General features: G+C 37.4%; 3 protein-coding genes across 3 annotated transcripts; 2 read left to right on the top strand and 1 right to left on the bottom strand.

The window, feature by feature from the left end:
- Positions 1-4,394: 4,394 nt before the first annotated feature.
- On the top strand, positions 4,395-9,665 carry LOC306754429 (solute carrier family 35 member E2A; the record flags this gene model as incomplete). The annotated part of the gene is made up of 8 exons (XM_079238447.1): positions 4,395-4,674; positions 5,011-5,146; positions 5,305-5,432; positions 5,634-5,754; positions 5,831-5,884; positions 6,007-6,079; positions 7,506-7,651; positions 9,381-9,665. The coding sequence occupies 8 exons, from the start codon at positions 4,395-4,397 to the stop codon at positions 9,598-9,600; spliced, it is 1,158 nt and encodes a 385-aa protein (XP_079094573.1). The 3' UTR covers positions 9,601-9,665.
- A 3,881-nt stretch (positions 9,666-13,546) lies between these two features.
- Positions 13,547-19,578, bottom strand: slc25a45 (solute carrier family 25 member 45). Its single transcript, XM_079238671.1, has 7 exons — positions 19,445-19,578; positions 18,280-18,336; positions 18,150-18,193; positions 18,000-18,071; positions 17,714-17,902; positions 16,254-16,488; positions 13,547-13,866 (listed from the first exon to the last, which is right to left on the bottom strand). The coding sequence occupies exons 2-7, from the start codon at positions 18,314-18,316 to the stop codon at positions 13,586-13,588; spliced, it is 858 nt and encodes a 285-aa protein (XP_079094797.1). The 5' UTR covers positions 18,317-18,336; positions 19,445-19,578; the 3' UTR covers positions 13,547-13,585.
- A 210-nt stretch (positions 19,579-19,788) lies between these two features.
- Positions 19,789-23,471, top strand: mad2l2 (mitotic arrest deficient 2 like 2). The gene is made up of 8 exons (XM_079239783.1): positions 19,789-20,066; positions 20,348-20,466; positions 20,556-20,627; positions 20,717-20,817; positions 20,909-21,003; positions 22,639-22,712; positions 22,891-22,983; positions 23,080-23,471. Exons 1-8 carry the CDS (start codon positions 20,027-20,029, stop codon positions 23,116-23,118), a joined length of 633 nt encoding a protein of 210 aa, XP_079095909.1. The 5' UTR covers positions 19,789-20,026; the 3' UTR covers positions 23,119-23,471.
- The last annotated feature ends 3,390 nt before the right edge of the window (positions 23,472-26,861 follow it).

Below are 26,861 nucleotides of genomic sequence, written 5' to 3'. Positions count from 1 at the left end.
ATGGAGATTTTTCCTACCACATTTCATCACTGTATAATACCCTCTGTAGCTGCTCTTTCCATCCAGGTCTGGCTGGAATCTACTCCTCTGCAGCTGCATATTCTCTTTGTGGCTGCCCTCCTATAATCTCTGCTGTCTCCCCTTCACTGAATCCTGAGCTGCTCCACCTAACTACAGAGAGGTGAGAGTAGAGCTCAGGAAACTTTGTCCAGATGGAGTATGCCAAAGGCTTCTGAATGACTGTGCTGTTATCAGTCATTCAGAGGTTTCAGAAGGAAAAGTCTTGTTGCTGTGGAAGACCTTCTGTGTGTTCATACCAGTGTTCAAAGTGGGGCAACCAGAGGAGCTGAATAAGTAGAGACTGCTGGCTTTGAGACCTGACATAATGAAGACCTTGGAGCAGCTTCTTGTCCATTGCATGAAACTGCAGGTTTGACAAGTAACATGTAGGAGTTGAAGACGTGGTTCTTAACATGCTGCAGTGGGCATGCATCTCCCTGGCTGTCAGGTTGTTATGTGAGGATCATGTTCTTCAAATTCTCTAGCGCTTCTAACAGCATGACACCTCAAAAACTGAGAGACAACCTTATGGGTATGAGGTGACTTCCTCCCTGATATCCTGGATTATGGACTATTTGACATCCAGACCTCAGTACGTCAGGGTAGGGAGATGTGTTTCCGGCACACTGGCATGCAGCACAATCCTGTCACAAACAGTATTCAGATGATTCACCTGTTGTAGCGAGTGTGAGCTGTGGACAGGAGGGAGAGTGCAGGGGTTTGTGGAGGCCCTCTTAGACTGGAGTAAAAAATACTGTCTTGTCCTGAACACCATATGCTTGGAGCTTGGGGGAGGATTTCAGGACATCTAAAACCAATCTAAAACCTAGCCAATCATCTGCATTGATGGGGAGGAAATAGGAGCTCTGCAGGTACAAATACCTGGGGTGGTTCTTGACCAGAAGCTGGAGTGGTCTTCCAACACAGACCCAGCATACAGGAAGGGACAGAGTCGCCTTTTCTTACCTCAGGAGGCTCAAGTCTATTAATGCAGTCACATACTGCAGATGTTCTATCTCACTGTCGTTGCTAGTGTGCTTTTTTTAATATGGTGTGTGTGTCTGCTTAAGAAGGGGCACTATGGACAAAGACTGGTTCCTTAAAGCCTATCATGAACTATTATTCTTACCTCTATTAAATCTTTACTGATATACTCATTTTAATTATTTTAATTACTTGTCTTACTGTCAATATGTGTATAATGGGTATAAGCTGCTGGACTGTATTAGTTAAATTTATCTATCTATCTATCTATCTATCTACCTTGTCGCATCACATCCCACATACTTTTTGTATCAGTAGACAATGAAGACCACTGTGGTCAACTGAAACTGATCAAACCAGTTTGGCTACTTTCTTTTGAGCTGAAAGTCAACTTTAGAGATTAGAATGTAGACAAAGGACAAATTGTGTTTTTAGCATTAGTAAATAATCAGCTGTGACTTTTAGGTCTTTACTGATACTAAATAGCCCAGGGTGGCAGTGGCTTAGCTGGTTGAGCCGTTTGTTGACCTGCTGTTTGAGTCCTGCTCCTGCAGCCCTGAGGGGGAATGATTGTTCTCTGAGGGTCGGTCCCAAGCCCAGATAAATGCAGAGGGCTGCATCAGGAAGGGTGTCTGGTGTAAAACATGTGCCAATTCATCTGATGATTTGCTGTGGTGGACTGAAAGGTCAACAACAACTGAGACTAATTAGCCCAAAGTGAGTAAAAGAAAAAAAACCTCCAACACCCCATTCTTAGTAAGACAGGTTTGCTTGGAGATTGATTCATTAGCATGACATCAGTTTCTACTTAATACAGCTGATGCCGAGACAATTTGTATCTACTCCAATGAGTGTGGTCACTCTTCTCACCTTTTTCTGAGAGACTCTTGATAGTATTGAAAATACAAAAAAATGAGAAATTTTTGAAATTCTAAAAACAAATCTTCGGATACAAAATTACACCACATCACATTTTCTTGTGGTCTACTATTTTGACTGACGCTGTAAACATGTATATGCTGCATTTTACGCCATGCTTTCACAAGATACAAAGAAACTGAGGGTAGTATAATTTACACAGACTCAAACTGGACAAAAGGGGGATTGGAAAATAGTTGCCTGGTCTGATGGATCTTATTTACAGCAGCAACATTCAGTCTTTCGGGCAGGTGGTAGTATAATAGTGTAATACTCAAACTTATTTTACTATCTTCCAGTAGCTTCCAAAATCACCAGATCTCAATCAAGTGGAGCACCTCCGGGATGTGGTGGCATGGGACATTCTCACCATCGATGTGTGGTGAGAAACTGTGATGATATCATGGTAATATGGACCACCACCGGCAGATCACCGAAGTGGTCGATATAAACAAGTCCTATAAATGGCTGGAGAGGGCTGGACTGAAGGACAGCACAGAGGCACTAATCATTAATCAGTTAATAGAGTATTAATGAAGTAATTAATAAAGTACTTTTTATTAATTCATTTTTCATTCATTCATTTTCATTCATTCATCATGGGAGCACAGCAGCAGGCCCTGAGCAGCAGGGCCCAAATCTTCCATACCAGGCAGGATCCCAGGTGCAGAGTATGCAAAGGAGCCCCTGAAACAATCCAGCACCTCATAGCAGGGTGCAAGATACTGGCAGGAAAACAATATCTTTGCAGAATATATATATATATATATATATATATATATATATATATATATATATATATATATATATATATATATATATATATATATATATATATATATATATATTATACCCTAAAGATACATAAAAAAAGAACAACCAAATTGCGAGCTTACTTTTTGTTGCAATTGAGTCAATTCACTTAATCAAAGCAAAAATCAGGAAGTTGTCTCTTCAAATCACTATCAGGCATTTTCTTCTTTCCCCCTCTCTTTAAAAAGAAAAGTCTTGATTTAAAGAAGATTTCATGCATTTTTACAGTATGTAAAATCTTTATTTAATAATTAAAATACAGTAAACTTAAACATAGACGACCATTGCATTGGCCATGTCTCTGTAAACGAGGTTTAAATCGAAACATTTGTGGCTTACTTCCGGTTGCTCTTTCACCGTAACTTAACACTTGTAATTGATCCTTAAGAGCCACGTCCAGAAAGGTGCGCAGCTCCTACCTAAACACAGTGGTTAATGTTTGTTACAGCAAGATGTTGGCCTGGAAAACTTGCTTTCGTGTTGTGTAGCAACAGGGCGTGGGGTTTTGTTTTGGGAGACACTCGTGTGCGTCGCCTGCTAGAAGAAGCAAAGGCGACGAGCTAATGTTTCTGGGCTGAGCTTCCTTCTCTGATAAAAGTCCTCTCCCCCTCGCTGAGCGGCTGGCTGCAACTCCCGAAACACTGATTTGCAGAAAAGTAAGACTTCGTCTTCTTGTTTCCTACATTTTGAACTTTCATACTTGTCTGACACCTTGTGCTGCTGTGTAAGGAAGCTAGCAGCCTGATAGTTGTCTGTCTACAGGAATATATGCTATCATTTCATTGTCTATTGTTGATGATGAGGCTTTGAAAGATCGACACCAATGTGCACAGTCGTGTTTAGATAAACTTTAGTCGTTTTATTCCGCTCTTATCTCCTGTGTGCTGCTCTCGTTAAGAGCTCTACATTCACGTTTCACATGCGAGTGAATATTTCTACGTGTTTGCAGTATTTATATATAAATAGAGAAATATAAATGAATGTGACCATGCTGCTTTGGTGGGGAAAGTTGTCAGATTTTTCAGTTTAATTGAGATATATATATATATATATATATATATATATATATATATGTATATGTATATATATATATATATATGTGTGTGTGTGTATATATATATATATATATATATATATATATATATGTATATAACTCATAGACCTGAATAGTACAGAAATAGTAATAGTTCAGAAATATTAGTGTAGTTAAAAGAAAATAACTGATTGATCCCTTTGCATTGTTTACACTGGAACAACATGCAAGTTGATCTATATAAACATGACACAGTATCCGTCTTTAGTAGATTTGAGATTCAGTGTTTCTTTTTATTTAAGTGTTTGTTAAATTTAGATTTGGCTGTGCTGAGCTTCTGGCAACAGACTGCCATGTGTGTTGATCTGTGCTGGGTTTGCTGCTAGTTTGCTACATTTCATGTTCAGGTACAGCAGATAAGAGTTTTTACCCAAAACTTTTAAACTTTTCTTTTTAAGTTCCATGGCATAAAGAATAACCCCTCCTAGGGTGAGATGGATGATTCCTCCGGCCATCAGAGGATGGAATAACCACTGAGGCGTCCCATCTACTCCTCACACCCCCTTCCTTCATCACGGTGGGTGTGATGCCGGGCGGCAGGACTTTTGCCAAGCCCTGGGTATGGGGTCTCCTGTCACCATTCCGCACTCGGCAGGAGCGGGTGGTCTTGGCCCGCAGTGAGAGCCTGCCAGGGGAGCAGGTGCTGAAGATCACGGTAACAGAGACTACAGTAATCGAGGCGGAGTCCGGGGTGTGGAACTCGCGCTCCTTAAGCTATTTGTCGCTTTGGTACTTCTTCAGCTTTTGCACCCTGTTCCTCAACAAGTACATCCTGTCGCTGCTGGAGGGTGAGCCCAGCATGCTGGGTAAGACGACATCAACTGATTCGGTTGTTTGGTGTTGTCAGGTTTTGGTTAAATATCCTGAAGAACTGGTCCTGCTGTTCTGTGCAGTGACCATTTTGAGGAATGTGAGCAAGCCCATTCTGGCAAATGTTGCCTTCAAGACCTGCTTAGTAGATTCTCATATTTCCTTGTGTTAACATTTGAACAAATTGCACAAAGTATTGGTCTTTGTTGAAATATTTTCATTTAACTTTATAAAATAGTTGAGCATTGATAACCTGATAGTTTTTTATCATCCACTGACATGAATTTACATTTTTTGGGGGGGGGGTGGGTTGTGTTCTTCATGCTTCCCAGGTGCTGTTCAGATGGTCTCCACCACCATCATAGGCTGCTTGAAGATGTTTGTCCCGTGCTGTTTGTACCAGCACAAGTCCAGAGCCGAGTATCCTGCTAACTTTGTCATGATCATGTTGTTTGTTGGTCTCATGAGGTTTGTTTCTCTTGGCTTCAACTGGAATTATGACTGAAAGATAACACATGCATGTTATCTTTAACAAAAGTTTTTTTTTCTTCTTTTAAGGTGTAGAGCCAGTTAAGTAAAGTTTAAATATGGAAAAGTAAAAACACGAATGTATCTACTTTTGTCAGGTTCACCACAGTGGTTCTGGGATTAGTGAGCCTGAAGAATGTCGCAGTGTCGTTTGCTGAGACGGTGAAGAGCTCTGCACCCATTTTTACTGTTATCATGTCCAGGCTGATCCTTGGGGAGTACACAGGTAAACGTGTAGCATCATTGCGCAATGAACCGAAGTGTAAAATGACTTTCTTTAATCGAGTCTAGTCTAGTAATCTATTGGTTCATCGTCCTCTTATAAAATCAAGGAACACAATCAATGGAAACAAGGTCACAGGTTTATTTTTGTTGACAGGAGGAGTGACTCATTTTATTTATGTATTGTTTGTTCTCTTGTCTGCAGGGCTGTGGGTGAACCTGTCCCTGTTTCCTGTCATGGCAGGACTGGCCCTTTGCACAGCTACAGAGATCAGCTTCAACATGCTCGGCTTCTCTGCCGCTCTGTCCACCAACATCATGGACTGGTGTGTTCAACGGCGGTCCACACAGCCCTTCACCAGCAGTGTAACGCTTTATCTAACTCTGCTTCTCTGATCTCAGCCTACAGAACGTTTTCTCCAAGAAACTGCTTAGTGGGGAGACATACAGATTCAGGTAAAAGTCTGGGAATCATGTCTTTCTTTTTAAATGTATGTCTTTTTATTTATTTATTTATTTGTTTTACATTTTTCTGTTTTAAAACAAAAAAAACCCTCAAACTGTGTTTCTTATTTCAGCCCCCCAGAACTGCAGTTCTACACCAGTGCAGCAGCAGTCATCATGCTCATACCTGCCTGGGCGTTCCTCTTGGTAAGTCAACACACAACCCTTAATCCCTCTTATGGTCTGAATTGTTCTTTCTGTCATGGAAAGGTCATGACAGTTTGTTTTGAGCTAAAGTCTGTTATTAGTGGAATATTATAAAGTAAATGAACCCTCTACATCTGTCAAGCAGAGAATATGTTTGATAGGGATTTACCAATACATCAATCTACATCAACGCATTATCCAAAAGCATTACCTTCAAGACCTACTTGGCAGATTAGGTATCGAAACTTGATCGATTTAGGCTCAACGCTGGTTATTTGTAAAACACACTTAAAAAAGATCGTACCGAATTCACATTAAGGCTGCACGGTGGCACAGTGGTTAGCACTGTGGCCTCACAGCAAGAAGGTCACTGGTTCAAGCCTTGGCTGGGGAGGGGTTTGGTAAGTGGCCTTTCTATGTGAAGTTTGCATGTTCTCCCCGTGTATGCGTAGGTTCTCTCCGGGTACTCCGGCTTCCTCCCACCATCCAAAGACATGCATGTTAGGTTAATTGGTTACTCTAAAATTGCCCCTAGGAATGAGTTGTTCGTCTCTCTGTGTGGCCCTGCGATGGACTGGCGAGCTGTCCAGGATGTACCCTGCCTGTCGCCCAAAGCCAGCTGGGATAGGCTCCAGCTTCCCCGCGACCCTGAACTGGAATAAGCGGTTTAGAAAATTAATGAATGAATGGATGAACGAATTCACATTAACTGTGTTCCTAAAACAAAAATGTTGAGTTTTTTTTTTTAAAATACTGATGTTCAAAGGTGTGGTGTGAAACCATGATGATGTCAGACTGGTTATTCTCACTAAGCACTACAAATATTTGGTTTGAGCGGCTAAATGGTAAAAAGGTTTACACTTTATCCTGGTTTAATGTGTAAAAACAGAAAATTATTCAGTCAGTTTTCTTTTACGTCATGTTTACATTTTAACTGAGCAGCAGTCTGTTTTTTGTAGAAAGAACTGATTGTTTTTCATTTAAATGTCTGATTGAACTGAGGAATAAAATAATATTTTTCTACATTAGTTGCTTTGTTAATGCCGGTGATTGTGTTGTCGTCTCATATTGATGACTGACTCCTGAATTGGACTCAATCATCGTGGCAGAAAATGTGCTGCTGGATAACAGTCTGCTGTTATCCACTGAAATGATATAATATTATATCTTAATCAAATTATAATTTAAATCCTTGATTTTCAGCATATTATCTCATAAGTTCAGTGTACTTTGCTGATGACTGAGAAGCTAATAACAGTCAGTGTAGACTATGTGACAAAACATAAAATATGTTAGTTTAACTAAATAAATTCATTAAAATATATGAAGATAGTCAGAATAAAAACGAGCGTGTTTTTTTGTGCCTGATAACAGATCGTTCATAAACAATTGGAGGACACACTGACCTCCATCTCCATGTTTTCAGGACATTCCTGTGATTGGGGGAAGTGGGAAAAGCTTCATCCTTAGCCAGGACATCATCCTGTTGCTACTTTTCGATGGGTGTCTGTTCCACCTGCAGAGCGTCACAGCCTATGCCCTTATGGGGCGGATTTCCCCCGTTACTTTCAGGTAGGTCAAGTCGAAAGCAGGAGTGTCAAACTTACGACCCAGAGGTCAAAATTGGCCCGACAGAGGGTTCGGTCTGGCCGGGTGGATGAATTTAAAAAATGTGAAAATGACAGAGAAAGCATTGAGTTTATTTTTATAACAAAACAAAAATCTTTCCACATGCTGCTTCATTTTTATGTTTAAAGTTAAAGCATTTTTCAGACAAAACAGGAGGATAACTTGTTATAACTTTCATATATTTTATTTTATTTTTTTAAAAATATAAAACAAAAATAAATACATAAAAATAGCTGACAAAAATGATTCAAATAAGATACGTAAATTAAATAATCATTTAAATATGTAACTGAGGCAAAATTGAAACAACAAATTTTTCTTAAAATTCAGGGTCATAATGTTTTCTACAAGGATAACTCCTTACATATCAACATCTGAGGAAATTTAAGTATGTCATGCTATTATTTCACTGCTCCCACTTGAGATAAATTGTGGCCATGACCTAAAATGACATTTACTCAGTTGAATCTCCGCTGCAGGATCCAGTTTCATAATGACGGTGCAACATGTTGCTGACTAAATTCAGTAAAGCTGCCTTGTGTTGGATATTCTTCACTTCTTATACAGCACAGAAAGCAGTTTAATCCTGGATAAGTCCACTCATTAGATAACATAATTTCTCAGGAAGTTTTTCAGCCATGCATCATGTGCTGCCATTCATCAGGACTCAGTATCTCCTAATAGTTCTGCAGTGACACAAATGTCCTGATAAATTTTAATAAAGTTGAGCGTTAAAAAAAGGAATTCTGGTTTAGCTGCTTTGATTTTTATGCAATTTAAAAAAAGAAAAAAAAAAAGAAAAGTGAATTTGCATACAGTCAATGAGTACTGTACTGCGCTGGACTGATATCACACCATCTACACCAGTGTTTTTCAACCACTGTGCCGTGGCACACTAGTGTGCCGTGAGAGATTATCAGGTGTGCCCTGAACAATTACCCAATTTAACCTAATTGTTCTTAAAAGCCGCTCTGTCTTAATCCAAACAGGCCCCAGTCAAAGACAATAATATTCCTTCTTGTGTTTATCTGATTTCTATTCAGGAAGCTTTGATGAGATGTACTTTATATTAATTATATGGACTTTAAAAAAAAAACACAAAAAAAACCATTTTGGTTTGTGGTGTGCCTTGTGATTTTTCAGTGACGGAAAGTGTGCCTTGGCTCAAAAAAGGTTGAAAAAACATTGACCTACACCATTACAGCGCTACTACAGATCTGTTCAATCAGTGTATTGCAGCAAAAATGAAGACAAGCTTTTTCAGTTTTTAGCAGTGACTTCTAGTTTTTTAATGTTGTCTCTTCTGATCTACTGCTTACAGATGCACAGTCACTGCTATACGCTACTGTAACATTTACTTTACCTAGTTGCTCTTATTTCTACTGATCTGTTTCTTTCTTTTTGCACTTGGTGATTTTAATCTCAGTTAAATGAGCTCTAACGGGATGCTTTTACATTCCTGCTGCTCCATGTTACTGATTTCTAAAGCAAGAAACAGAAAAACCAAACTGGAGACAGTGAAGACATTGAAACCCTGTGCTGTGTTATTACTTAACCTCTAGACTCTAACCGCATGCTTTAAATACAGCCTTGACTTACAGTATTGTGATTATAGGCTGGAAGGTTAATAAGCAGGTGAGCTTGACACACTGTTCCTCATCCTCTTCCTCAGTGTTGCCAGTACTGTAAAGCACGCCCTGTCGGTTTGGCTGAGCGTCATCATTTTCAGCAACCAGATCACAGTCCTCAGTGCCACCGGCACCGTCCTGGTGTTCATCGGGGTCTTCTTGTACAACAAGGCCAGACAGATCCAGAGGAAAACCTTACAGGCTATGGCTGCTGACCAAAACCACAAAGCTCTAGTGCACAACCAGGACTTCCAGCCTCAATGAGGACTGGAGAAATGGAGCGAAGGACACAAAGTTGACACATTCCAGACAGAGAAATTAAATGCATTGTGGCAGTCACATCTTTAAGCTGAAAGTAAATGATGTCTGTCTGACCAATGTGTCAGCAGTTCTGAAGAACTATACAAAGAGTATTTCTTTGTCCTGGACCCGAGTAACCACTGCAAACCTCCTTTGTCGTTATCGGTTAAATCGGTCTGAAGAATCTCAGGGTGCCTTTCTCCTTTTCCAAGGAGGCGATGAACACTTCCGGGGTTTATTGGTTCATCTGTGGTGCAGCAGCTGCTGAATGTATGGTATGTATGATAGTGGAATCTGCACTATACCATCTGATTATAAACTCTTGTTTCTGAATGTACGATGTGAACGGAGTTTGGTGCCTGACATGCATTTGTTTTGTTTTAAAAGGCAGATCCAGACAAAACTTAAACTGAGTGTTTAATGCAATTTTAAACAAATGTGTGAAACATTCATGAGACGCGCTGCATTCTACGATTGTTCATCTTCTGACAAAAACCTGTAGTTGTTTAGTTAAACTGTAATCTCAGAATATTTTAACACACACCTCAGTACAGCAAAGAAGAAAGTTGGACGTGTTTGCTGGGACACATTTGTGGTATCATTGTCAGTCTGCCAGTTTCCACTTGACTTTTTTTCTTTTTTTCTTGAAAGCATTTTAATAATGCTTCATTTTTCCTGCAGTTTTTGTGCCAAAAGAAGCAGTCGATTCCACTTACCTGTGCGGACCATGTGAACTTACTGACTTGAATTTGTAATTTATGTACATTAAAACATGTTCATTCCGTGCTTCTTTTGTCTCAGATTTTCTCGCTCTGTATTTCCAAAAGCACATGTGGATTATAATTTAATATTCATGTCGTAACAATGTGTCTTTAAACTCATTTTTGACCAAATTGTTTGAAAGGTGACCTCATAACCCATGTTGAAGAATGCACACTCTTCTTATCAGAAGAAGAAAGTACTGAAGGAAATATTAACTGGTTTTTTTTTTTTTTTTTTTTTTTTTTTAAAGTGCAAATTAAAGATGTAAAAATGTTGAAGCAATGATATCATTTATATTGCTGATTAACATAAACCACACACACAACTGTGTACATATGGCAGAAGGTTTGTACCACACTCACTTCAGAGAGTTTGTGTTAATTATTTTAACATACACTTGTTCAGTTGCATGTTAACATAAATGGCTTATGAGCCAATCACATGGCAGCAGCTGTGCGTGTATATGCTGAAGACGACTTGCTGAACTTCAAGATGAGTATCAGAATAAGAGAAGAATTGGATTAAAGGGCTCTCCCTTAGAGATGGGGTGAGGAGCTCGGTCATCCGGGACGGGATCAGAGTAGAGCCGCTGCTTCTCTGCATTGAGAGGAACCAACTGAGGTGGCTCAGGCATCTGGTCTGGATGCCTCCTGGACCTCCCTGGTGAGGTGTTCCGGGCACGTCCCTCTGGGAGGAGACCCAGGACACGCTGGAGGGATTATATTTCTCGGCTGGCCTGGGAACGCCTCGGGATCCCACCGCAAATGTGGCTGGGGAGATGGAACTCTGGGCTTTCCTGCTTAGGCTGCTGCCCCCGCAACCCGACGCCGGATAAGCGGCAGAAGATGAAGATGAAGTGGATTAAATTGATTTTAACTGGGGTATGGTTGTTGGTGCCAGACAGGGAGGTCTGTGTAATTCAGAAACCTCTCAGCCATGTTCCCAACACCTCCCTGAATCTGTCATGAGGGGCAGTTCTGAAGGCAAATTGGGGTCCAACCTGGTATCAGCAGTGGCCTCCAGATTTCCAGTTAAAAATATATTTGAGAAGTTTTCAAAACAATTTATCCTGTGGGGACAAATGGTTTAGAAACTTATTGAGTAGTGTCTTTACACTCATAAGGTGCCATTGTTTTCTATTATGTGAATGTAGATGTCTGCACAAGCTGTGGCAGAGATGGTTTTATGGTGAGGGTGGAAAGAGAAGGTAGAATTTTCCCATTTTTAACTCTACTCCCCATTCGCCCTGTGTCATCCTAAAATGTGAAACAGCTTGGTCTGCTGGGAAAATTCTCATCAGAATCAGCAGTTCTTGGGTTGAAGGATCTGTGTGATGAGTTTACACTCAAACTGAACAGTCGGCACATCACACTGCCTCTCGGCTCTTTGATAAACTTAATAAGTTTGTTGGCTGATTTTTATTCCACATTTTTTAAAATGTTTTATGGCGTAGCTTTATTTCTTTTTTCACGATTAAAGTCGTATTCAGTTTTGATATGCCCATGAAATACACACACCGCTCAAATATCATTGTTTTGGATATTGAACTGAGAAATAAAGCCTATAATTTATTGTTGCCTCCAGATTTTCAATTAAGAAAATATTTGAGAAGTTTTCAAAAGAATTTTGTCCAGTGGAGACAAATGGTTTAGAAACCTATTGATTCGTGTCTTTACACTCATTCTAAGGTGCCATTGTTTTCTATAATGTCTGAAAAGGGATAAAATATTATGCTTTTATTTAGGAAAAAAGAGCTCTAGTAAAGTGTTGTTCCAAATATGGTGATGCGTATTTATTAATTTTGAAACTAGAACCCTTATAGGTGTTATACAGTTCACATATTGCACAAATGAAACTGTATCACTAAACTTTCCCTATATTTTCAGCAAAATGAAGACATATATTCATTTTTCAAAACCATTTACATCAATTTACATGTCACTTCTTATGTACAGAAATAGTCAAATTGTTCATTGAATTTGGACTAAAGCTGTAAGAAAAACTTCAAAACACTGCATATATTTTCATTTGAATAATATTTTATTAGTGAAGACTATTTATAACCAATATCAAAAGCAAGAATAGACTAAACCCCAATTCAATTATTAGTGAAATTAAATTAAAGGTAAATTAAAATGTCTCCAGATATGGCTGGTTTATGCCAGTTGCTGTTCCTGCAGCTGGTCCTGCATCATTGAACATAGCCTTGGAGGGATGCTGCTAATTATAAATAAATATAATTGAAAGTGCTTATGTAGGATTGATTTGGCCGTCAGAGCAGAAGATGCAGGAACAGAATCAGTTATCAGGAAACAGAAAATGATGTTTAAAAAGGTGGACGGGGCTGTTGAGATGAAACCTGCAGGTTAGGACACAAAATCTTCTTAATGGTTTGTCTGCTTCTGATCGGCGAAGATCATACTCGTACTGGTCATCAGTTTTTAGGAGTTTCCACTGGTATTTACCTTCAAATACTTCAGAGAGACACTTGATTGGTTTGTTTTTGCTGGTGCACCAAGTACCCAGCAAAGATGAGCACATGTTCCATCACAGAGATGTATGTTAAGAGAAACACAAACTCTGCCCTGAAAACACAAATTATCTAAAGCAGCACAATATAATATTTGTTTTACATGAAAAAGTAATAAAACGATTTAAATTTACATGGATCTCATTCGGCAGAGGCAGAAGTTAGCGTTGAGGTTGAAGATTCAGTGCTAAATGGTTAAATAATCACGTGTTGAAGAACTCGTCACAAGTTTGTCATGCAATTATTATTTTTATTATTATTACTATTACTTTGATAATAAAATGTCCTAATACTGTGTTACGTTATGTTAGCTGCAGTAAAATGCTTTTAAATGATAAACATACATGTTTAACTATGATAGATGACACGTTTCTGTCTGATAAGCAAAAATACAAAATAAAAAAAACAGTTGAGGTAAAGTAGATTCGATTGGCAGCAAACAGGACCAGTTTGATAAGTTTAATCAGTGCACTCAGATGGAGGCTTCAGACACATTATCTTCATACTGCGGTCAGATGTCTGATGGTGGCTACTTGAACTCTGACATCTTCTACAGAAACTTTAAAAAGCTGAAAACAATCCCTGCAGTAAGATTACAGTGTTGAAATGTCCCCTGTGTGCAGCAGAGAGGCCAATTATCACCTTCTGGAAGTAACTTCACCCTGCTGGTGGACAGAAAATCTTCATCAGACTCTCGTAGCTGAGGAAGGTGACGGCATTGACAGGAAAGGCCCTTAGGCTGTTCAGCAGGAGGCCTTTGAAGAAGACCCTCAATCCCTCCTCCCTCACGCTCTCTCTCATGCAGTGAAGGACCCCGTTGTACTTTTGTCCGCCGGCACCGGACATCTGGAGACGAGCTTTTACAACGTCCATTGGCGTTGCAAAAGCCCAGGTCACCATGCCGGCCACACCCCCTGCTATCAATATCGTAAAGGTTCCTGAAAATAGGAAACTTAGGAATTAATGACAGTCTATGACAATGTTTTTACACACAGTAAATATTAAAATATAATCAGATATGTGGAATTTCTTTCTAAGTATCATATTAAACATAGGCTATAGGTCAAAAGTCTAGTTTTGCCTTATTTATTCTGTTTCTATATAAGCCTGTATATGTCTCATGTATTGCTGCTATTTCCTGTTTTCCTGGTAGTTTATAAACTAATCAGGGTGGCTCAATACTTATAACATGTATTTGCTACAGCAAACAGAAAGCCCAATACAAAGACCATGTCTGGCCATCTGCCGCAAAGTTTCCGTTCTGGTTCTGTTTTTCAGCATAAATAGAGGAAGAGAAAGAAAAAGTGTCATTCCGTATGCAGTCTGCTGGACTTTTTTCCCCTTGTTTTTCTGGCAGAAAAGGGAAAAACAGCAATGAACATTAGACTAGAAAGGACACTAACACAGGGCAGGTGTGCAGCTCCAGTCCTCGAGGGCCTCAATCCTCAAGGTTTTTATGTCAAATCAAATCAAATCATAGTTTATTTGTACAGCACCTTTCATATAAGAAGCAGCTCAAAATGCTTTACATATATTAAAACAAAAAGTAAAACACTCATTCACACACACACACACACACACACACACACACACTGACACACCCCCAATTTCATGTTGCCCGATAAAGCCTCTAAAATAGTCTTCTGTCTATTTAACCAACAATAATAATAGTAATAATAAAAGAATAAACATAAAAGGAACCAGCTAAGAACACAAAGTAAATAAATAAATACATAATAAAAGTGAGCAAAAGAATAAAATATTTAAGAAATAAAGCAAAAAAATCAGATAGAAATAAACAGGTAAAATGGAACAACAATAAATAAATAATCCTTACATCGAATAAAAACCGGATAAGATCATCTAAAAGCTAAACTAAAAAGGTGGGTCTTGAGCCTCTTTAAAAACATCAATAGTCTCTGCGGCCCTGAGGTTCTCCGGCGGGCCGTTCCACAGACAGGGACCATAGTGATGAAAAGTTTTGGTTCTTACTTCAGGATATTGTTTTTATTCAGGAACTCGTGTAATTAAATAGAAACAACTTTTTTTCTGTCAATTTACTTAAAAATGGTAAATTGGATACAGGTCTATAATTATCAAGAGTGTTTGGATCCAAGTGATTCTTCTTCAGAAGGGGCCTCACCACCGCTGTTTTAAAAGCCGATGGAAAAACACCTGTCTGAAGAGAGTAATTCACTATATTTAAAAGCTCGAGCTCAAAGAAACCATAAAACATTTTTAACAATGATGTGGGAATGGGGTTTAAAAGTCAGGTTGTTGGGTTTAGCTGGGAGAAAACTCAACCAAGTATCTCTGCATCAACCAGAGCAAAACTCTCCAGTGATTCCTCGGTTAAAAACAATGCTTCAGATCTGTTAAAATCAATATTGCATTGAGATAAAAGATTGGATTTAATAGCATTGATCTTACTTCTGAAGTGGTCTGCGAAGTCCTTACATGCAGCGTTCGATGGCTGCATGGAGGACTTGTTACTATCTGTGTTGATTAAAAGGTTGATTGTCTTAAAAAGGACATTTGGATTATTCTTACTGACTGTAATGAGATGTGAAAAAAAAAAAGGTTCTTGCCTGTTTAACTGTCTTATTATGAATTTTGAGCTGCTCCTTAAAAATGTCCAGGTCTATGATTAATTTAGTTTTCCTCCATTTTCTCTCTGCTCTTCTGCAGCTTCTTTTAGGATCTCCGATTTCCTCTTTTATCCAGTTGTGTGGGTCTGGATCTTATTGTTTTAGTTCTAAGTGGAGCTACAAGATTGATAGCTGATTTATTTTTGTTGTTAAAATTTTCCACAATAGAGCCACAGGTGCAAGTAAAATGTGAGCAGGAGTTTGGTTTAAAATATTGATAAAACTTGCAGCCACTTCAGAAGTAATATATCGCTTCCTGACAGGTCGCACCGAAGCCTCACGCTGAGTAAAGCTGGTGATGTTAAAAAAAAATACACAAAAATGGTCAGACACAGCCAGGTCAACAGTGGAGGACACACTCATAGCCAATGTCTTCCTGCTCCAAAACACTTGACTTCAATTAATGAGTTATTGAACTTCATAGGCTGTTGGATCCATTCAATTTGATTCAGGTGTCGTGAAGCAGGATTACATCTAAAATCTGCAGGTTTTAGACGTCCGAATTTGGACACCAACATGATTTTAGATTTACTTAAAACTGTTATAAACTGACTCCTAGCAACAGAGACGACCATTTCATAAATCTGACCAGGTATCTTACATAAAATCTGGGTCTGCCTTCAATCTTATATTTTGATATAAAGATTTTGATTCGTAAGTCAACTTCTGAGACTGACCTGGCTCTTTGCCGGTCTCTGTTAGAGCCTTGCGAGTGACCTCATAAGGTAGGAAGTAAAGTCCATAGCAGGGCACATCCCTCAGAGCGAGAGCCACACCTCCTCTGAACAGACCCCGTGGTCCCTCCTCCTTCAGTATGACAGCCATACAGTGGATGGGTCCGCGATAGCGAGCAGCAGTTGTCTGACCCTGCAGGCGCACCTTCACCAGGTCGATTGGAGCACAAACCAGTACCTAGAAGAAGGTTGTGCCATAATGTTGTAGAAAGCTTATCTCATAAAAAAGACTACAATAAACATCAGGATGATTTTATCAATAAGTTCTGCCTGTTTTGTCTAAAGTTCATTCCTCTGTGTGACATAGTACCATTTATTTATAACAAAACATGAGCCTTTGTGATTTGATGGCAATATAGCTCATCACACTGATGTAAGATTTAATACTTGTATGATCAGAAGGCAATGCCCAACCAAGGCTCTAACTAACTAATGATCAGGAGAAATATTTAAATATTCACACATACACAGCTGACAACAATATACAAATATTTACTGATTAAATTAGCAGTTCTACAGACTTCTGATTTTTTTTTAAAAAACCCAACTGAATTTTATGAGCTAAAGACAAAGATCACTGGCTGAAGCCATCCAGCCAACTAGGATGACTGGCTAGGGTAAATGAGAAATGCGCTTTGCAGTTGGATCGTGTTGAAATTAATCACAACAAAGTCTGTGCAGTTTGCTCTGTACTTTATAAAGAATTAGCCAAGAAAGAGTTTGTCACGACCAACAGATCGCAGAGTGCAAAGTAAGTAGAAAAGTGTATCAGAGAAAATCCTTGCAGGCCCCCTGGTGGATGTATTTTATACATGAGAGACGTTTTGCACTTTGCTCAATATTTATGAGCACAAAGGTTGTGTTCTGTTCTGGTGACTCTTACCACTCCACCATAATGTACCATCTTTATGTATAAACCAGTATAAAAACCACTGCATGACTGACAAAAGTTATGTACAATAAGATGAAAATAAAATTTAAAAAAAGAATACATAAAAAATGTTAAACCCTAGACCAAAATAAAACCAAGTTTTCAAAATAAGACCGACACTTGGACATTTTTTAACCAGTGTGTCACTCAGCATATCATCTGCCGACCTACCACCTGGCAGTTATTATAAGTGTTTATTATTAAACCATAATCCTTTTGTTTATTTCACACTGATAGATGCATCCTTAAGACTGGAGGCATATGTTAAAAACACAAAAACTTTCATTTATAATTACAGACGGAAAATTTAAAAATCTAAATAATAGTGTCTACAATACTGATTTGCTGTTGTCAGTCTTTGTTCTCTCAGCACACAAATTTTTTGTTGCTGAGTCAAACTGGATCCTTAGCAGTATCTGCAGATATGGACCTCCATGACAGTTTTAAGGCCTCGAGTCTCAGTTGAGCTTACCTGCACCAGGCCTGAGAAGCAACCAGCACTGAAGACCTGTCCTGCAGAGGCTGGCCTGCATCGATTGTGCTCATTGTGTTGAAACTCAGTGAGGTAGTCTAAAGCATTATTGTAGGATCCAAAGACAACAGAGTTGACAATGCCAGTGGTCAGCACCGGAAATGCCATCCCCTTGAAGAATCCATGAAGCTAGCATAACAAAAACATCATAAACGAACAAACTTTTTTTGGTTAAGGTTCTAATCACTTCATGAAGTTGTAATAATATCATAAAAAAGCTACATACCCCTTCAAGAGAGTATGTTTTAGCCACACAGTGAAAGATTCCTCTGTATCCGGACTGAGCTTGCAGACGTACCTACAATTGAGACAGCACATGTCAGCATGAACTAGGTTTATATATATCATATTTATAGGTTTCAGAGTGTTGTCGAACCTTCACGGTGTCCAGTGGGTGTCCAACTGCAAGTCCCACTGCACCTATTAGTCAATAGTCATGTTATTTCTCCACACATACACAGGTGCTGTATATGTAATTTTTCAATTCATTTAAAAGCATTTTCTACCTGAAATGCTCCCAGCTATAAATTCCAAAAATGGCATGACTTGAACAGTTTCACAACCTGCAAAAAGATCATTGCACTTGTAACGTTATGAAGATAACACATGACAGTGCCGCTTTACAACTGCTGTAAAGCAAACTAACTGATCCCATGAATGATTGATATATGACCACGAAATATATATATATATAGATATATATATATATATATCTATATATATATATATATACAAATTACATCACTCATAAAAAATTAGTTTATGAGTGATGTAATTTGTAATAAATTATCTTATTTGTTTGCTTTTTAAAAAAATATTTCTAATGAACCAGAATTAGAAAATAATGTAATGATTTTCATAAAATTTTGATTGATATATGACCACGAAATATATATATATATATATATATATATATATATATATATATATATATATATATATATATATATATATATATATATTTCGTGGTCATATATCAATCAAAATTTTATGAAAATCATTACATTATTTTCTAATTCTGGTTCATTAGAAATATTTTTTTAAAAAGCAAACAAATAAGATAATTTATTACAAATTACATCACTCATAAACTAATTTTTTGTTGAACAATCCTTTAATGTTTCCGCTACAGTCAGACTTCTGCACCTGTTGACAGGTATTTTGTCCCTCTGTTCAACAGAAAAGTGCTCTAATTTGTCCAGGACCAATTTGTTTGTTTGTTTGTTTGCTTTTTTTATTTCTTCAATCTCAATTAAATGAAAAAATAGTGTCTTGTATTACTAAATTCTATTTTTGCAAATTTTTAGTTATTGGTTCCTTTTTTTTAAAGTCTCCAGTTATTTGAATGACTGTTGTAAATTCAGCCTTTTCTTTAATGAAAGGCTATGAATACATATGAGCACAACTGTATGCATGTATGTGTGTGTGTTACAGTAAAGGTCTAAAGTAAAAATCACCACTATTTAGAACTCGTTGGAGCAAAACTTGTCACAAATTCCAGTAATCCTGCACCAAGGTCATAAAGGATTTAAGATTATATGAGAAACATTTTTGCAGCAGTTCTCTCATGTTGATATCTTTTCACCTTTGCGTATTCAAACATGTAAACTCCACCAGCTAAGTTGCGTTAATGCTATCATAAACGGTTTATTTAACGGGATCTTTCCTTACCTTTTATCAGCGTCACCTCATTTTTCTAATGTTTCTTGACAACCCTACCCACTGACTACACTTCTACCGCAAAAATCACAGTTCCTGAGTGATCTTTGGCTCCCACTGTGGGCAGGGTCAAATGCACATAATTACCACTTCAAGAATAAAGAAGTAAAAGAAAAAGAGGATGGAGAAAATACGATATACGTCACAAAATACATATTAATTTATTACGGGATATATTTTAATCATAGACTGCAATTTTGCGCTTGTTACGTCAGTGACGTAATCATTGGTGGACAGCGCAGCAAGGCGCTTGTAAACACTGGTCAACGTCATTTTTATGCGCAAGAAAGCTTCGATTAGCTCTAAAAGGCATTAAAAACCGCGTGTTTGGTGTTTCTTATTAGTTTCTTTGTGCTACTTTAGTCAATTGTGGTAAAACATGACATTTTATCTTTCAATGTGTGAAGTTACCTACCGATGAAAGAGCGATTTATATCTATTTCCTTGCTTCGTTGACAAACTACTACTTTTCCAGGGAAAGCTAGTCTAAGGATTGCTTACAAATCTTTTTACTTATCCAGTGTTAAGTGCAGCATGACTACTTTAACAAGACAAGATCTTAATTTTGGACAAGGTAGGACATTTAAACAAACGAAACCGTTCATGATTTAATAATTAATGAAGACATTAAGCTTTTACAAAGTGCAAAGATCGTGCGTGAAATGTCCAATTGATCTGGTCGAAATTAACCAGATCAGTAATCCACGCGCTGAATCTTCTGTATTCTTATCAAAATGACTCGATCACATCACTTAACTTGTTGCTGTCTCCTTTTTTCGTGGGCCATGAAATGGTAGTAAATTTGAGTTAAGTTTGTTGGTGCTTATCGATAATAACATCTGAATCCTTTCTCAGTGGTTGCTGATATTCTGTGCGAGTTTCTGGAAGTCGCCATTCATCTCATCCTATATGTCCGAGAGGTGTATCCCTCTGGGATATTCCAGAAGAAAAAGAAATACAATGTACCTGTGCAGGTACAGACATATTTGTAACTATTTAATTTAAATGTGTTTCTTTTATAGTGCATGGCTAATTGCATCCTCAATATTGTGCCTTTTTCTAGATGTCATGTCACCCTGAACTGAATCAGTATATCCAAGATACACTACATTGTTTAAAACCTCTAATTGAAAAGGTAAGGTGATTACTGCAGCTGATCACATTTGGAAATGTTACACTCACATTTACTTGTGTACTGACCAAAATTTTCCTTTTACTTCTAAGAACGATGCGGAGAAGGTTGTGGTTGTCATCATGGATAAAGAGCATCACCCTGTTGAGAGATTTGTTTTTGAGATTTCACAACCTACTCTTCTCTCTATCAGGTTTTCTTCTACATTTAGTATAAAAGACCTTACATGCTTTGAAATATATTGTGGGCATAATTGTATTGAGTGACTTATTTTGTCTTCACAGCTCAGACACTTTGCTTTTACATGTGGAGCAGCTTCTGAGGGCATTCATACTGAAGATCAGTGTGTGTGATGCTGTTTTAAACAACAATCCACCAGGTAATGTCACTGATATTATCATGATATCTTTGTATTTAAATTAAAATTTGGAAGTTTTCTGCTTTGATAAAACATCAACACCAATAAAACGCTTTCAAACGGCAATTTAAAAACACACAATATACATTGCAGACAATTACTGCATACATTTTTATTAATTGGAATTTGTTTCTCCCACAAATTGAAAAAAAGAATCACTTGTAATTTTCAGTGCTCACATAAACAGAATTCACCAATAAGTCGTTATTTTACTTCGTAAAGTAAATGTTGAACAAATTTCATCAAGTTACAGTATTAAGATGTTTAAATGTGGTTAAACTAAAAGGTACCTTTAAGATGTTCAACTAAGATAAAAACACAATTAAATAAGTCTGGAAAGTAATGTGGATTACAAAAGAAAGTCTACTTTAGATATCTAAAAAACTTAAAGTTGACCTGGAGCAATGTCAAACGGTGGCCTTTTCTTTTTGCCAGTACCTTTTTTGTCAAGGCTTCTTTGATTGGCGCACTAAAATAAATTTTGAAATCAAAGGGTTATCAAGATGTTTTCAAGCTAACTATTTGATTTATTGTCAGATAACTAGATTTGAAGTGGGGAAGTTGTGAATTCCAGCAATATAAATATAAAAAACACATAAAAAGCAGGTATGAAGAAAAAAGCTGGTTTTAATATAGCCTTCTTATATGTCATTAAAAAGCTGTAGAGAAAACTGGAATAGTTTGCAAAAAGGACACCTTTATACAGTAACTGAAGCAGACAGGTTGCAATCTGGAGGATCGCCTTACAGCCAGAAATTCTGCAACTTCATATTAGTAAAAAGTGCTCAGAGGACGATGCACTTTGTCCACAGAAACAGTTAGTTTGCATTTGTTTTTGTTTTTGTTTTTTGTATTTGAAAGCCTTCACTATTTTGTTGGATACGTTTAGAACATTTTCTAACACATTCAGATTTTACAAATTTGGTCAATCTGCATTTCATTTTAAAACTTAGAATAATTGGTATTGGGGGTTGGCGAGTGTTTTTCGCCTTCGTACGCGTACAATTTTACTACCGATCCTAAAATGATTTGTGATTGTGATTTTTGGCAGAATTACAACCCAAATCCAGTAACAGAATTTAAAAAAAAAATCAAAGTAATGTTAATTTCCTGAGCAGTGACCATTAAACACTAGAGCACACAATTAGTACATATGTTTAACAACCTATAACATCCTCTCTTCATTCATTATTACAGATGTTCACCTTATGAAGGGATCATCACGTTGAACTTGCAGTCATAGCTGAATTGATGACCTTACTGTGTGGTTAACAGGAGACCTTTAATGAGTCACTCTTCCCAGCTGGATGAAGAGACTCTGGCAAACCATTACAGAAATGTTTTAGTTATTTAATGGGATTGTATTTTGGGGCTGTTGTTTGAAATGAAGCATGGTTTGTGAAAGGAAAGGGAAAACTGTGAGGCACAGCTCAGGGTGAAAAAACAAAAATATCTTCCTCCTCCATAGCCTGTCACAAATGTACATGAGCAGAAGCTGTGTGGAAAATATAGACAAGGAAGTGAATAAGTTAATTTCCAGTCTGTGGATGGAAGACTTTGGCAACATTAAAGTGTGATGTGTTTTCTGTGTTACAGGATGTTCTTTCACAGTGCTCGTGCATACCAGAGATGCTGCTACACGCAACATGGAGAAGGTTCAAGTCATCAAGGTGAAATTTATTAACACAGTAAAAATTACAGATTAACACACGATGCGCTGGGACGGCAGCATCATTTTATCCCATAATTTGGCTTTCAGATCCAATAAAATACAGAATAAATACAGAAATAAAACGCAGAAAAATTACTTTGCAGTTGTTGGTCCCATTTGTACATGTACTTCCTCAGGATTTTCCATGGATAGTCGCTGATGAGCAGGAAGTTCACATGAAGGAGCCGAGACTCATTCCGCTTAAGTCTATGACATCTGACATAGTCAGGGTGAGAGTAAAGAGCCATGTCATTGATTTTCAAAAAGGAAAAATTTTAAAGACTTTTGTTAACTTTTATTTATATTTGGTTGTTTGGATGTGACAGATGCAGCTGTATGTGGAGGAGAGAGCCCAGAAAACGTAGACCGCTCCTTTGAAGAAACGGCAGATGCTGCTGCACGAGCTAATCTGAGCTGATGGCGACTCATGAGCAAAATGTTTAACGCGTTCTGTCAGAGCTGGATTGATGAATTGTGGCTGAACACCTGGGACATCAAGCATGAATAATTCAAATGCAGTCATTTTGCTGCAGCCTCTGGAAGGAGTTGGGACTGAAACATTACAATGACATTTTTGAAAAATCATCTCTTCTTCATCATAAAGTCACTTCAGAGTTGGTTATGTATAGTTATGATGTCTGCAGTAAGTTTTTCAGTAAGATGAAATGGAAATCTTTGTAAATAAAGAGGAACAGACTGTCTATGGACAGCATCTTTAGTTGACGCCTTTTTATGTTGTCTTGTTACTGTAAATATATCATCCATCTCACTGTTTATTTTACACAGTCTCAACTGAACATTTTGTACTTTACTGGGTGGTTACAGTAGCATCTTTCTGAAATGTTGAGTCAGAGCTGCAGAAAATTCATCTTGGACATATTTTCATATTAAATGCATGTGTGTGTGTGTGTGTGTGTGTGTGTGTGTATTTGATTTTTTTTATGCTCTCCTCAAGACTTTAAAATTGCAATATAACTTTCTTTAAAAGCCCCTGTGGTACAAATGTTGGTCTGTATGTATTTAATTAGGCTAATGTATCATTTGAGTTTAAAAAATGTGCAGGATAACGTGTGTGTGCGCGTGTATGCATGTACATATAAATAGAAAATGTGTGTGTATATATACATATATATATATATATATATACTGGAGAAACTTGGCTGACATAACATCAAGGGCAAGAAGGAGGCACCATGGAAGAGGAGGTTAGAAACCAAGATCAAGGCAACTCGAAGGGAAAATAGTCAACTGAACTCCAGAAGGGCACAATCATGAAAAGGGTGCCAGGGAGGTAGATATTCAGCGGTTCAGAGATGAAAATATCAGGACTTTTAGCATCTGAGTCAACAGATGTTTCAGAAGAAAAGAACCATTACTTCAAGCCATCCGCATAACGTGATCCAGGTCAGACCGCTGTGAGGCCCTGTAGAAACTGACGGGGTATCCTTAGGTTCCATAGTAAGCCTGGATCTCACCACAACAGATGAGGAAAAACCAATCTCTTCTCAGCAGACTGCAGTTTGGGACCTCAGTTCTGGATCTGGTGAGAAAAGAAGAGATTCTTCGGTAACTTACAGCAGATCATAGGACAAAAGTGGGAAAAGAGTATGTTCTCTTGACAAAACGTCATCTGAATTAACACAATCTGCAGCCAAAGTGTTTCCAGAGCAGCCCTTCATACGTGATGATCAGTCGTCAAACCACATGTGAAAATGAATTTCTAGCACAGCATCACAAAGTTCCCGCTGTGCCACAGGTCCATAGATCTGTCTAATCTGTTCTCTGTGATACCAGATAAATATCCTTTAGACAGACAGAAAGAATCTTTGAAACTTTTTGTAAATATGATTTTTGGTGCAACAACTGAACGATTCATCAGAAGATCTGATGGTCCACTGAGATTTGATGAAATCAAAAAGATGCTGCTGAAGAAAACATGGACATGATGGACAACACAATTTTCTCCAGTTTCAAAGAACATCTTGTGAAACCAGAAAAAAAATCCCATCACCAGAAGGTTTCTGTGCTTTGTGGGTGAAGACATCTCCTGTAGCGTGTCTTCCAGCCAGAGATTATTACTGATTATCACTGGTTGTTAGTATTGGTGGTTTTATCATTGTTATTACTTTATTTATCTATTATTTTTGTTATCATTGTACATTTTACTTCTTTTTATTGATGATAATTAATATGTATTATTATTTATTATTAATGTTAATTTGACAGTTGTATATTAATATTTTTAGCTATTTGTAATTGATATTATTAGTTGTTAGTGTTATTGTTCATTTTACATTTTCATTAATGACAATTCTTAATTATGATTAATCATTATTATTATTGACTAGTAATAAATACTAATAATCACTACTACTAATAATAATTAGTGTTATTATTTATTTTACTTTTTTCATTAATGATAATTCTTAACTATTGTGATTAGTCATTATTATTATTGGCTATAATAACTACTAATAACAACTACTACAAATAATAACTAGTGTTATTGTTTATTTGACCTTTTTTAAAATTTTTTATTATTATTAGAGATTATTTTCATAATTACTAAATTTAGGCCCATGACTATTCAGGATTGAGACCAGGAAGCAGAGCTGTAGCCCTTTCTGTTATCTCACCCTATCGCCCTCCTCCCCAAAATCCATAATGATTGTATCTGCCCCCTCACAACCCAGAAAGAACAGAAAGCACAAGTGGAGTGAATCATGAAAACCTCATAAATATCAAAACAATAAATTCAACCAGACAAAAAATAGAACCATTAAATGTGGCTTACTGAGAATGAGATTTCTTCTAAGAAAGAGAGATTTCGAGAGATTTCATCTAAGTCTTTGTTAGTCAATGACTTGATTACTGATCATTATATTGATCTATTTTGTCTCACAGAGACCTGGCTGCAGAAGGATCAAGTCATCATTAATGAATCGACTCCACCTAAATGTTTATGTTCCTCAAACTACAGGCCGAGGAGGAGGTGTGGCAGCTATCTAAATCAAGGCTTTTGGTCAGTCCTGTACAAATAAATAGTTACAATTCCTTTGAACACTTGACTCTCTGTTTATCTTATCCAAAATGGAAATCAGAGAAGCCCACTGGACCCTAGTCACAGTTCCTGACTGACTTCTCAGATCTCTTCTCAGACTTAATGCTAAATATGGATTAAGTCATTGTTTTGGGGATTTTAATATTTATATTGATGATGAATATGACAGTTTAAATATAGCCTTTAACTCCATATTAAATTTAATTGTCTTCACAAAATGTCCACAGACTTACTTGCTCTCATCTTCATGCTCTGGATCTTGTTCTGACATATGGCATAAGTAGTGATGAACTAAAAGTTTTTCCTCAGAACCCTGTTCTTTCTGATAATTTTTTAATAACGTTTGAGTTTACTTTACTTAACTACACAATGGCTGAGAACAAAACTCCTTATCGTCAATGTTTGTCAGATAGTGTTATGAACAAATTTTAAAAAATCAGTTTTCAGCAGTATTTTCTTCAATACCATGTGTTAATATGACAGAAAACATCCATCTGAGCTTTACTCCAACACAAGTTTATACATTTTCTAATAGAGTGACAGTGACTTTAAAGCATATAACACTAGATAATGTTGCTTCTCTAAAGAAGAAGAAAACCAGTCAGAAGAATCGGGGCCTGTGATTTAATACCCAGCTTCAAGCTTTAAAACAGACATTAAGGCATTTGGAAAGAAAATGGCATTTATCTGGTATAGAAGAGTGTCACATGGTTTGGAAAGAAAGTTTGATAGTGTATAAAAAAAAGCCTTACGTATGACTAGAACCGCTTATTATTCATCATTGATAGAGGAGAAGATGAACAACACCCAGGTTTTTCTTCAGCACTGTAGCCAGGCTGAAGAGCCATAGTTGAGCCATGTATTTCTTTAAACGTCAGCTGTGACAACTTTATGAGTTTCTTTGTAAACAAAAGTTTCTCAGTAATAACCTTCGCACAACTAATGCTATTTCATCTGCAGCAGCATCAGTGATGTCTGTAGAAGGCTATTTTCTCTTTGACTGTTTCTGTCCTGTACAGCTCTCCGAGTTAATCAACATAGCAGCTT

Source organism: Telmatherina bonti (assembly GCF_933228915.1).
Source record: "Telmatherina bonti genome assembly, chromosome: 4".
NCBI classification, from domain to species: Eukaryota; Metazoa; Chordata; class Actinopteri; order Atheriniformes; family Telmatherinidae; genus Telmatherina; species Telmatherina bonti.
The sequence above is the reverse complement of the archived record's forward strand: the minus strand, read 5'-3'. Positions and strand labels throughout refer to the sequence as shown.